Source organism: Anopheles ziemanni, chromosome 3, assembly GCF_943734765.1.
Source record: "Anopheles ziemanni chromosome 3, idAnoZiCoDA_A2_x.2, whole genome shotgun sequence".
Lineage (NCBI taxonomy): Eukaryota > Metazoa > Arthropoda > Insecta > Diptera > Culicidae > Anopheles > Anopheles ziemanni.
In genome coordinates, this window is record NC_080706.1 from 25,394,275 (window position 1) to 25,406,231 (window position 11,957).

Sequence of the window (11,957 nt, forward strand, 5' to 3'; positions counted from 1 at the left end):
AAACTATTGATGAAGTCAGTCGCAACCATTTTGGGTTTGTTTTAATTGAGGCGATACGGGCGGGCACGCGTTCAGCCGATTGCGCCAAAACCCCAGAGCCAACAACCAGCAGAAGTTAATAGAACTCATCAAATCAACTCGAGTCATACGTCAAACCTCTCCTTCAGCGTTAAAGTCGGGTGCCGGGGCAGTGATAATTTGAAGCGGTTAGCGAGACACTATACGTGCCAAAGAGGGCACAAAATCTTTTCTTTGCAGCATCTCTTGTAAGTCGCCACGTACGTGTGCCATTATAACCGAACAACCAAATGTACAGTGCTGGAACAGAGATCTCTATTCATCATCGCCTTTGTAGCAATGATAGGATCCGTTGCTTCACGTGCCCGAGCGGATGCTACTAAGATTTGCGCCATTTTTAGCGATTAGGTTAAGCGCCACGTACGTTGTTTGCATGATTGTAGAGCTTCAGATGGATGGGTTCACTTGAATGTATTTCTTCTTATTTTAGATTAGGATTGATTTTAAAATAGCCTTGAAGCGACAGTAAGCGATTTCGCGCCCTGCTAATCAACAGATGTTGATTAACATAATGACGCTCGAATCAAACCACGACTCAAAACCTTCAAGATTAATGTACTCTTACTCCTTCTCAAGGCCGATTACCGTTATCTATGTTTATGAACTATAAATTATGCCATGATGGGTATGGTTGCAAGCCATCTCGACGGAGTCTCAAAGATACGAGGCAACTCAGGAACCTAAGGATAGTGTTGCGCATGGCAACATACGTTCAGAAGCAAACGTGGGATGCCATGCCTACTCGAAGTGTACACAATTTGGTACAAATTTAAATAATCAGTAGTATCTATACACCGTACACGTGACATAATGCCGTTTCTCTTTAAATATATGCCATGGCACACTCCTATCAGTGGGTCCAGCCCAAGGCCCAATGGAACGAAGACGGCCACACCGAACCCTGCCCCTAATAGCGTAGAGTATTTCCTGTTCGGTTGTCGCTTGGCGGCAGTTTTCTTGTGGGAACGATTTCTCGTCACTTCCGGTGGAGACGGAAGGAACAGGCACCGAAAACAAAAAAAAAGAACATCAGAGAAATCTTCACCCGTGTGGCCCAGATAATGGCTACCCAACGAGTGTGCGATATGGCAGCGAAGGAAAAGTAGTGATGATGCCATTCTTTTGTAACAAGTCTTACTACAGCATCGAGCGAAGTGTTTTCTTTTTATCTCTTCACGCCTTTTTTGGAAGAGCTGGGGTTACATATAAAAGAACATCGGCATCAAACAGCATATAGATAATGGCATATAGTTTCATGACCTCCTAGGCAACGTGCTATAAAGAAAAAATGACATCAAATTTGATATAGATCGTCAACGTTTAACTCAAACTACTTCGACAGACAGTCACAAAAGGTGGCCAAATGCGAGACTAACGCTCTACTGGAGTTTTCATAGCCTATCGAAAACGGCGAAAGTGCACTGTATTATCTCCCATTGATGGCCAGGTATGAGGTTGAGTTTGGCTGTTGATTCCGAAACGGTGTGGTCGTTAACGACTGGTCCAATGATCTATCGATAGTCTAGTGGTGTATGGTCAGCTTGTTTTTCGCTGATAACAGATAATACATACACACCCTACAGTACTGAGGAAGGTATACGAGCCCAAACTATAGCCCTTTCAATTTCCTCCGATTATATGCTGCTTGAACGGAGTGAAATGGACAGAAATCGAAAAGAACGATGACCGAGTGAAAACCCTGACGATGCCGGTGGTGATTGCTGAGATTATGGAAACAGATCGATTGCATAATTCGGTACAACTACATTTTGTTCGTAAGCGATGGGAAACGAAAAAATATCTCACAAGAAACCGATGGTGCACCGGACGCGAAAGTGAAAGATTAATTGGAAGGCAATTGATTGTTCAATTTTGGATAGTCGATAAATTCAAATTGGTGATGTCTAAAAACTAATCCAAAAAAATCATCTGACAGACAAAGCCAACCCACATCAAATGAGACAAACTGTTCATTCATGTTGTGGCAGAAACCTTAACTATATAAGCATCGTAGAAAGTGAAGACTAAATCTCTCTCTACTCCTTTTCGATGGTGTCGGTTACGCTTTTACGAACTTGTCGTAAATTACACCGAGCTTTTCCATCGTTTGAAAGAAGGAACAATACCGGAAAACACCACGAAGCTGCCGTGAAAAGTCGCGCTGCTTCTTTTCATTAACGTCAATTGAGTTCCGGTTTAGATCGAAACTTTTACCGGAGTTTTTCGTCCATCCTGACGACCCGCGGTAAGATGGTTCATATCAGATTTGGATTGTCTTTTGACATTTTGTTTCTATAGATTATTTATTGCAGGTGAAATTGAAACAGTAAGTTTTAGCTGAAAAACAAAACAAACGAATAATATAAATAAACATATATTTGTGGATAAAACGTTGATAAAGCTTAATGATAAAAGGAAAGCAAAGCGATATGGCGATCATCAACGGAAAAAAACGTGCCACGTGCAAACATTCGACTCATAGAGCGGCTTCCAAGTATGGTTCCTTTGATGGGGCGAAATCATCCATGCAAAAAGGTTCCCAATAGTATAAACTGGTGCAATCGCAGTAGGCCATGTTTGCGCAGCCATCATCATATCGTTTCTTAGCGACAGGGTTTGCTGCGGTTAGCAGAGGATTCTGCTGCGCCTGGTGTGGCAAGGAAATGCAAACTCACAGCGCAATCGAATCAAGAGAAGAGAAAGAAAATAAAACTCCCTGAAGGTCACGGGGTGTTCGTAGACAGACACAGGACACCGACTTGTTGGCGCTGGCCGGATTGGGGTTTGTGCATATTTGTTTCTCACAGTTGCTGCTATAGTAATCACAGCCTACTGCTTTTTCGCGATCTTCTGTGGTTGGAGCGGCACCGGGAAAGAATAAGCAACAGCAAGGGTGAAAAGAATACAAAAAACGCAACGAAAGCGCCATGGGGGACGGGATGGATGCATTCGACCCCGCATGTCCGTGTCTCTGTGTGTGTTCATGTCCGTGAAGGAAAACCAGTTATAGAAGCTCCAAGTAGAAGCGTTTGCCAGTTTTTCGCTTCCTTATGACGTGTTCGTTCTTTGGTTTGTTGCAAGTTCCAGCGATCTACGGCGAACACTGAAGTCAAGAAACGTCTAAAGATTATCTCTACTTGAACGGATGAAAAGAGCGACCCAAGTCCGAACCGTCCCAACACAGGGTGGAGTACTAGTGCTTGAGATGATCGGTCGGAAGTGTGGGTTTTTGCGGAAAACGCGGGCAAGGTACGCGGTAAAGGTGGCACATTGAGGGGAGGCATAGTTGAATGCGTCGTAGGTAACGTCATAAGAAAGCATGCACTGCACATTTGTCTGTGCCTTTTGTCTTCTAGTGGAACACCGCTCCCCGTTCCACAGGATGCAATCGAGGTGATGTGGCAGTTAAAGCAAGGGCACACGACCGATCGCCATCTTCTCGGATCCACTCGAGGTAGACCCATGTTGAAGATCACAGGTAAATTATAGTGAGCTCAGCTCAGGGCTCGTCTACAACGTCTATGGTTTGCGATATACGATTAAAAAGCCGCTTGGCGCTGCCACCCTTAATTCAGGAAAGCCACAGGAAACATTCGAACCAAGGCAAACGGGCGCGACATCCCTGTATTGTGAGCTCCATTCCATTTCCCAGGGTTGGAAAGTTGGGTTGTAATTGGTACGGATCATTTTCTTCCATGCTCTGCGGACCGATCCTCTGTGTGGAAATTTGTTTTAATTGTTTTGCTGAGGGCCAGCCTGTCAGAACTGTTTAGGAGAAAAGGGTAGATTTTGCAACAAATTGCGCAATTATCGAAAAAAAGTGTCGCAATATTTTTTCATAAAATAAAAATTTCTCTTTACACGAAATTGATTGTTATCTATTCTTTCAACTCAATTCATCGTCGTTCAAATAATTGATAATTTATAATTTCCTAATGAAAGTGATCTGTTTAAATAACGTGAAAATTCTAGTCTGATTATTAATATTCGACTCTTGTCGTTCTTCATAAATTTAAAAAACGTTGTAGATTGAAGATGATCTGAAACAAATTATGACCTCAGTGCGAAGTTGAAGTCAGCGATGAGTTCATACACGTAGCATCTCCCTCTCTGGCCATCTTCTTATTTCAGTTCGTTGCATGCCAAGCTCTTGCCTTGACTTGATATTAAAGACATGTGTCGTGGCCGTACTTGCCTACGTCGGTGGAGAATCGATTGGGGAATTTCTCCGATGAAGCACCAACGTAGCCCCTGTATAATCGTTCGCCTTAGATATTGTAGCTCTTTCTTCCAGCAATCCGTTTTCGTTTTACAATCGGCAAAGTCGGTTGTGAAATCGATCCCAACAGTTGCGTTCCTTCATTTCTTCATTTAGCACAAGTTGGATGGTTTGCCAGCAAATATGACCAGTTGGTACCAGTGTCTTCCTCTGTAAATGACTACCAAGCTGAATCTGATGTGTGTACTGCGCGGTATGAGTTGGAATTATCTCTATACACTCCCGGGTGATGGGCGATGCTGATGATGGCGATATGAACCGCAACATCGGGATGTGCCCGATTCGAAGATTCGAAGCGAGAGCGAGCAGAGAGCTGTCAAAACGAATAGCGCCACATCGGTCCCTCGCGGCACCTTCATCAGACAGCCCTATTTTTCTACCTACTCCCCACGTCGCCATCCCTACCTCTGTTTTTCCGCTCTTCCTCAAACGGTACCGGACTACGGGTGAGCTGCGGTTGTCTAAATTGCTTATTCAAGTGTCACTTTTTTTTTAATGGCGAAGCGTAAAATGAACAACTGCCGCGTTACTACTACTCGGTGAACTGTGATCCATCTCCCCCGGACCCGGCTAGACGGCTAAAACAAGAGCATATATTAGTGAAAAAGCATGTAGATGATGCTGAATCTCGTTGCGACCATCACGCACACGTACGGATGGACGGATGATGAGTTCAGTACACAATACCGTATCCTGTAAGCACGACCCAATCGCGGTACGCGATTGTATTTGGCCAGCGTGCCCTGTGGGTCGGCGGCTGTCGCCATCAGTAAAGTTTGTCCACTTGTCTATAGCGTGTACATAAACGTGTTCTTCATTCATTTTTTTTTTTTTGTCTGTAATCATTCCAGGGAAACCCATCATCAGTAAAATCCAGTCGGGAATCCGAAACGTGTGTTATTTCTGCTGAGATGAGCATGAAAACCCGAAAATAAAACACGCTTATCAATTGTTGTCTTTTAACAGTCGCTGAAGTGCACCGAAAGCGACCGATTACCAGTTGGGATTATCGGCCAATTGATGATTACATGCTTATATTTAGTCACGGGCAAGATTTACGCTCGCATATTAGGTACGGACAGATATATTCCCGAGTGCACGCCATAGCCGGGTGCTTATCTCGATCTTGCTGGCACAAAAATTGTTGACCACCTTCCCACCACCATCCTCCTACTGTTCGTATCCAAAAGCTCAAACGTTAATCTAACCCACAACAATCGCTCGTCGTACAATGTCGGTTCACCCTCGGTCTCTCGCTAGGGGCAACCCGTTGCCTCCAATCCTTACGATTTTGTTTGGGACGGTCCGGAAGTTTCTACCTAATCGACACTGATGACAGACGTCGCAGAGATGGGCAGACGCATTCTTTGAATTCGGTGCAAAGTTTCCGGGGGTTGGCATAAAATTGCTCAAATAGAAATGAAACCACACAACGACCATAACGGCCGAAGCGCAGGTGAATGTAAGATTTTTGCCTCCCCCAAGGGTTTGTGCGTGCCAGAGGGCGGTGTCGCGGAAGCGGCGAGACATTGGTAGAACACAATTTAACGCTGGCGTCGTCGGCCCGTCGCAGATTGATTTTAATTCCGAAACTTCTGGGACAGTACAGTCTGTGGCACGTCGTGGAATCAAGAAGAAAACAAAAAAGAACAATCCCTCGGGAAGGGTAAGCACCACATCATCAGACTGCAGATGGAGGAGGAAGAGTAGTATGCTGAGATTGATCTAGTGGACTCTGTTGTTTTTTTTTGTTCAGCGAAGGTCGGATGGCAATTTAGAATCTCTTCTTTGGCTGGCATTTCTTTTTTTCTGTTGGCAATTTGTTTCGCTGAAGGTGTACGCACCCGCTCGCACATACAAAATCACACGCGAGCACATACGCACACACGCACATGCACAAACATACACTCGCGGAGTAACGGTAGATTGGATACCGCGTATACCTCTTTTTGGCTTCCTTTTTTTCACTAGCACCTAATTAAGCGGCTCCTCTCAGCGCACACCTAATGCTTCAGCCGGCCTCTGGTGCTGCTGCTGCTGCTGATGTGATTGTCCGTGTCCGTATTCCTGCTGACGACTCCTGCTACAGCAAAGCTAATCCTTGTATATGTCCACCGCCTAGAAGAAGGCCTGGAAATTTGATGTCAGCACGAACGCCAACGCCAACGTCACACGTACGGATGAGCACGCACACGCACCGACCGACCGGACCGAACAGGGGTGTGGGGAGATGGAACGGAAAAAACGGGAAAACGGAAAAACAAGGAACCAAACGGAGGTCTAGACAACGCGAAACACAGGGTCTGCGAAGAACAGGACCGATTTTACGGGAACAGTAAGGACACGACAAGACACCACGAAAAGGGCTTGCTGGCGATCCAGGCGAGCGTGAGACGACGTCGATGGGAATCGCGCGAGTGACAAATTTCACTGTAAATTGAACACGTAGGAACCGACGGAACAGAATGACGCCAGTGCGTTAGAGGGAGAGCGGGCGAGCGAGCGTTCGCGACGGCGAGGTCATCGGCATTGAAGATTCAGTGTAGCGTTGGCAGAATCGGGATTCGGAAGATTCGAATCCCATTTGACGGATTCTAAAGATTTGATTCGATTGGGATTCGAATCAGATTTGATTTATTTGGGATTCGAAACAGATTTGATTTGTTTGGGACTCGATTTGATTCAGTTCTGACTTGATCACAATCTATTTGAATTTGATGTGACTCGATCTGGACACGAGGTGAGTCAATTACTCACGTAACGAGTCGATATGACGGATTGGGATTCGGACTCAGAGATGCGGATCTCCAAATGGATTTGATTCGAAAGATTGGAATCCCACCGGGAATCGATTTTCCCAACACTAATTCAGTGTTCCTTTGAATCGGTTATGAGTTTTAACCGGCCACGAGTAGTAAACCGGTTAGCGTGACCCGCTGACGTCCGGCTCGTGATGTATACACTATCGGAGAATGTAATAATGTGTGTAAAGAAACGATGCACATTCATTCAAACATCCCTTCGAGCACCCATTTCATAAGGGGATTCACGAATCCTATTGCATCCCGGTTTTGTTTTCTACTAACCCATTCTCACTTTTCAACCGGGCTAGAATTTTGGTTAACGGTTCATAACCGTTTCGTCGCATGAGCAGGCAAGGTGAATAGATACCATGCGTTTTTAGCCGGCTTTCGTGAACGACATTTTGTTTATATTGTACCAAACATTTGAGTGCTGTATGCAATGTTGGTTTAAGAAACATTTAATGGCATGTTTTAGAATGGTTCAATTGGGTAGTAAACAAAATATTACCCTTTTGTGCTCTAATCAACTTGTGCTCAACAAACGCATACTTTGACATCTGATTGACAACTCACTGCGTTTACAGGGTTTCACGTATAACTCACGATCGTGAGATTTATTTAGTGCACATAAATATAAATATTGCTCCAAAAGCAGTCAAAGAAGCAACGTAGTATTTATAGTTGTTTTGAGGTATACCTAACGTGGGGAAATCGGAACCAGGTCAATTATGATCGAAATAAATGCAAAACTTTTGCGTGACCAAAGTGCAGTGTTCATGTGCGGTGAGGTGGTCGAATGTTTGATAGATTTTATCCATCCATCCCTCCCGGAGCACAAGATATCGCAGAGTAATAGGTGGGAGCTGCTGATACATAATCGAAGCTCATTAACTTTTAGGCAATAACAAAGAAAAAATCTATAGTGATATTCTAGAGAATCTCGCATGGGCCACCGTTCAACTTCATTGCTACTGTAATGCGTCTATGAACGATCGAACTGGAAATGATGTCGCGGCAAGCAGAAACGTTGGAGGAACCACATCGCTCAACGCAAGCAACCAGCTGAAGGGAGAGGTTTTACAATCTACTGAACCGAAAATTCTTTTTTGTGACCTACGATTATCACCCGGAGAAGCCAAACAATGTAAGCTACGGTTGATGATGTTCTTCTGCTGCTGCTGTATGCAATAATATGCAATAATGATATAATTCTGTTATAGTTTTGTACCGCGAAACTGTCCCTCTAAACACACCTCCTACGTATCGTGGGATCCGAGTGAAGTATTACTATAAAATAACGATTGCCACGCAGCGATTGGGATCGAGCGTGCAGGCACTGAACATTCCAATCCGAGTGCTGCCTCTTCCCCTGCCCCAAAGCGACCTCGACGAGGCGATCACGCTAAACGATGAATCTAACGAAGACCTGGCACCCAACAATCCGTTCCTGGAGAAACGAAGACCACCGTCGCGGATCGAATACGCGCTACACTATCTACGAGGAGTTACAGCCCGGAGGCGGCCAAACTTTTTCATGATCACCAACAAATGGGGTAAAGTAGGTAGGTTTTGTTTGTTCAAATCGGCCTACAAGCTGGGCGAGGATATTGTGGCCACCATCGACTTCAGCTGTGGGACGGTCAAATGTGTCCAACTATCCGTTACATTGCAATGCGAAGAAATTGAATTGAAAGCTCCAGCGCCGGGTGCTGTAGTGGCCAAAGTGGGCGACGAAACCGTTGCCACCGAGGCTGGTGCATCTGAGCCAAATTCCACCCAACCAAATGGTGTCGGATCGAGCGAATTGGAACGGAAAAAGTGTATTTCTCGCGTGACAAACTACAGCAAACATCATGAGGTGTGCCTGGGCATGCTGCAAACGCAAGTCATTCTTCCCATTCCGTTACACGTAACACCCACCTTCCGAACTGACCTGGTTGAAGTCAGCTGGAGACTACATTTCCAGTTCGTCACAAGCACAAACCCCGAGCTTTCCAGTGAAAGTTTGATTGATCGATCGGCCGAGAATGAAGACGAGCTGGAATGGGTCGCTCCGACGGATATCGCCATCGAAACGATGATCTGGAGTCTTCCCATCACAATATACCCGACTGCACCACTGCAAATCCCACAACCCTGTGGAGAATATAAGCTTCATATTAAGTGATACTGTAACGGTGCGCGAAAATAAACAGTAAGCGGTAGGTTCTCTTTGTGACAACATGAATAATATATTAGACTAATCCGAGTCCGACTGCATATTATCGTCCAAACCATCGGGAACATTTCGTTCATCTTCTGCGTATTCCTTGTCCCAGCCTGATTTCTTCCCAGTGAGAAAGTCAGCCCGCAAGGGGCCCCAGGTCGATTTGGGTTCCTCATCCGAATCAACTTCCGATTTAACATCCTCATCCTCCTCCTTTTTCACCAAGTTATCTACCAATTCCGATTTTGCTCTCGGTCCGTTCATTAGCGCATCAAGGAATTCCTTTTTACTCAAAGTCTTAAGCACCTTTTCGCGCTTATATTCGAGCTTGCCGGCTTCATCGAGCTTTCTATTCACTTCCTTTTGCTGCTTGCGTACGGCATTGAACAGCTGCACTGTGCCTTTTGTGGCCACCTTCCGCAATGTCCTTTCGCGCTCATAATCATTGATCGTTGGTCGAACCCGTAGACCGAGGATATCCTTTCGTCGTTCCTTCTTAAGCAGTGCTTTCTGCCGTAATAGTTCGTACGCTAGTTGTAAATCGTCCGGTTTATCTTCCTGGCCTTTAGCGGACGTTTCTTTTTTGACTGTTCTTTCCTGACCCACCACTTCGAATTTGTACGTCGAGGATTCCTTTTTCTTGCGTTCAATTTCGGCCTCGCTGGTGGCTTTGGAGAGTATCTTCGCATCGGTCGTTTTACGGAGGAACTTTGCCATCGTCTTAGCCCATTTGGTTGGCTCTCCTGACTCGTCCATGTTCTTCGATTCATCATCACTTTCTTCATTGTTTTCTCCTGCACTTTCATCCTCGGACATCGGGTATTCGCCGTCGGACAAGAACTCTTCATCGGCGCTGCTATCTTCGGACAGGGAATCACTATCACTTTCCTGCGCAGGCAACGGCGTTGCTGAAACATAGGGGACGGCGACGATGGAGTGAAAATCTTTGATTGTGATAAATAACGTCTAGATAAATCGTACCTTTCACTTTTTTGGCCACCTTCATCATTTTTATAACACTAATCTTTTAATAACGACCGTAAAAACAAAAGAATACGAAAGTGGTTTCGTATAAACGCACGTGTTGATGTAGGAATCAAAACAAACTTAGCCGGTTTTGACAGCAGTGTTGGAAGCTGCGTCGATTCGAACCAAGGTGTATAAATTCTATATTAATTCTAGCGAATGACCTTCAAACGCTGAACCGGTACACCGGTTGCAACAAATGCAAATGTGTGCGTGACCAAATTTGGTCTCACGGAGAGGGAATTGTCCTTTCTTCTCTCGACGAGGGCTGGTAGAAAAACTAGAAAAAATGGATAATATGTAATATGTTCCTTGAGACAAAATTACGCGTCTTGCAAAGACCTTTCATTTGAGGGGTCATTTGTGGAAATCGGTCAAGGAACGAAAAAGTTATACGGGAATTGGCTTTTTTAACCTAAATTGTCCATCAACCTGTTTAACCTTTACGCCCCCTCGGGCGAACACTTTCGGCGTCTTGAAAAGATCTTTCATTTCAATTCAACCGTGAAAATCAGTTGAAAGAATCAATAGTTATTAACAAATAGGCAGATTTTGGCTTTTTAGTAATCGAAGTGTATTCACCTTGTTCCCGGTACAGTGCTATCTCTTTTCCACACAATAAGTTTTCTCAAAAACTAGAAAATATTAGTAGATCTAATGTAAGACATTAGATCTAATGTAAGACAAAGTTGTTATCTAATGTAAGACAAAGTTGTGCAAATATATATATAAAAAAAAAAAAGACAAAGTTGTGTGTCTTGAGCAGACCTTTCATTTAAGGGGTCACATGTACAATTCGGTTCTGCAATTGTAAAGTTACTAACAAATTTGTTATTTCAGCAGAAAATACCAACCAAGGTTTCTGCACCATTTATACTGATCGACTGCTACCAACCAAATGATTCCTGTATCAGAAAATCTATGTTATTGGAACTTTAAAGCCAACACCTTTTTGTGTATCTACAGCACCCGGTGATTCTAACCTCAAAATTGGTTCATTTTGTTCATTTTTTTTCAAAACAATTAAATCTGATTCTAATCCCAATTGAATCAAATTTTTAAAATCTGTCAAACGGGATTCAAATCTTTAGAATCTGTCAGATGGGATTCGAATCTTTAGAATCCGTCAAATGGGATTCGAATCTTTGGAATCCGTCTAGGGATCGAATCTTCGAATCTTCCGAATCCCGATTCTGCCAACACTAGTTGTATTCTCGAATGCCAAAGCGCTAGTTTTCGTCGTGTTTTCGTGACTAAACGTGCGTTATCATACCAGCAATCGCCACCGTCTGTTCGTGAAGGGTGTTGGCTTACCGATTTTGCTGTACATCTTTGTTAGGGTTTGTGTGGCTACGTCAGAGTGGTACGCTTAATCGTTATCGTCCGGGGTGTTGCAATCCCGTCGCGAAAAAGGCTAGTCGGTGCAGCTGTTTTTTTTTTCGGCCAGGGACCTGGCTCCCGTCATCTTTGTTTTTATTGCCCAGTTCCGGGTTGGATGCTGCAACGGGTGCTCTCGTGTTCCCGTTCCGAAGTGCATATGCGTCGTTTGTGCAGCTCATCCAGC

At 44.5% G+C, this 11,957-nt stretch overlaps 2 protein-coding genes across 2 annotated transcripts; one reads left to right on the forward strand and one right to left on the reverse strand.

Annotated features, from left to right (window-relative positions):
• Nucleotides 1–7,828: 7,828 nt before the first annotated feature.
• LOC131285675 (RAB6A-GEF complex partner protein 2) lies at nucleotides 7,829–9,406 on the forward strand. Its single transcript, XM_058314532.1, has 3 exons — nucleotides 7,829–8,017; nucleotides 8,085–8,305; nucleotides 8,382–9,406. Exons 1-3 carry the CDS (start codon nucleotides 7,890–7,892, stop codon nucleotides 9,326–9,328), a joined length of 1,296 nt encoding a protein of 431 aa, XP_058170515.1. The 5' UTR covers nucleotides 7,829–7,889; the 3' UTR covers nucleotides 9,329–9,406.
• Nucleotides 9,374–10,376, reverse strand: LOC131284402 (RRP15-like protein). The gene is made up of 2 exons (XM_058313256.1): nucleotides 10,349–10,376; nucleotides 9,374–10,275 (listed from the first exon to the last, which is right to left on the reverse strand). The coding sequence occupies exons 1-2, from the start codon at nucleotides 10,374–10,376 to the stop codon at nucleotides 9,401–9,403; spliced, it is 903 nt and encodes a 300-aa protein (XP_058169239.1). The 3' UTR covers nucleotides 9,374–9,400.
• Between the last annotated feature and the right edge of the window lie 1,581 nt (nucleotides 10,377–11,957).

What these genes read in the sequence shown, in the direction of transcription:
- LOC131285675 (XM_058314532.1), top strand. Translation starts at nt 7,890, where the DNA reads ATGATCGAAATAAATGCAAAACTTTTGCGTGACCAAAGTGCAGTGTTC. An exon ending in AAGATATCGCAGAGTAATAG is followed by an intron (nt 8,018 to 8,084) that starts GTGGGAGCTGCT and finishes AAAAATCTATAG; the next exon opens with TGATATTCTAGAGAATCTCG. An exon ending in ACCCGGAGAAGCCAAACAAT is followed by an intron (nt 8,306 to 8,381) that starts GTAAGCTACGGT and finishes ATTCTGTTATAG; the next exon opens with TTTTGTACCGCGAAACTGTC.
- LOC131284402 (XM_058313256.1), bottom strand. Translation starts at nt 10,376, where the DNA reads ATGATGAAGGTGGCCAAAAAAGTGAAAG. An exon ending in GGTGGCCAAAAAAGTGAAAG is followed by an intron (nt 10,276 to 10,348) that starts GTACGATTTATC and finishes CCTATGTTTCAG; the next exon opens with CAACGCCGTTGCCTGCGCAG.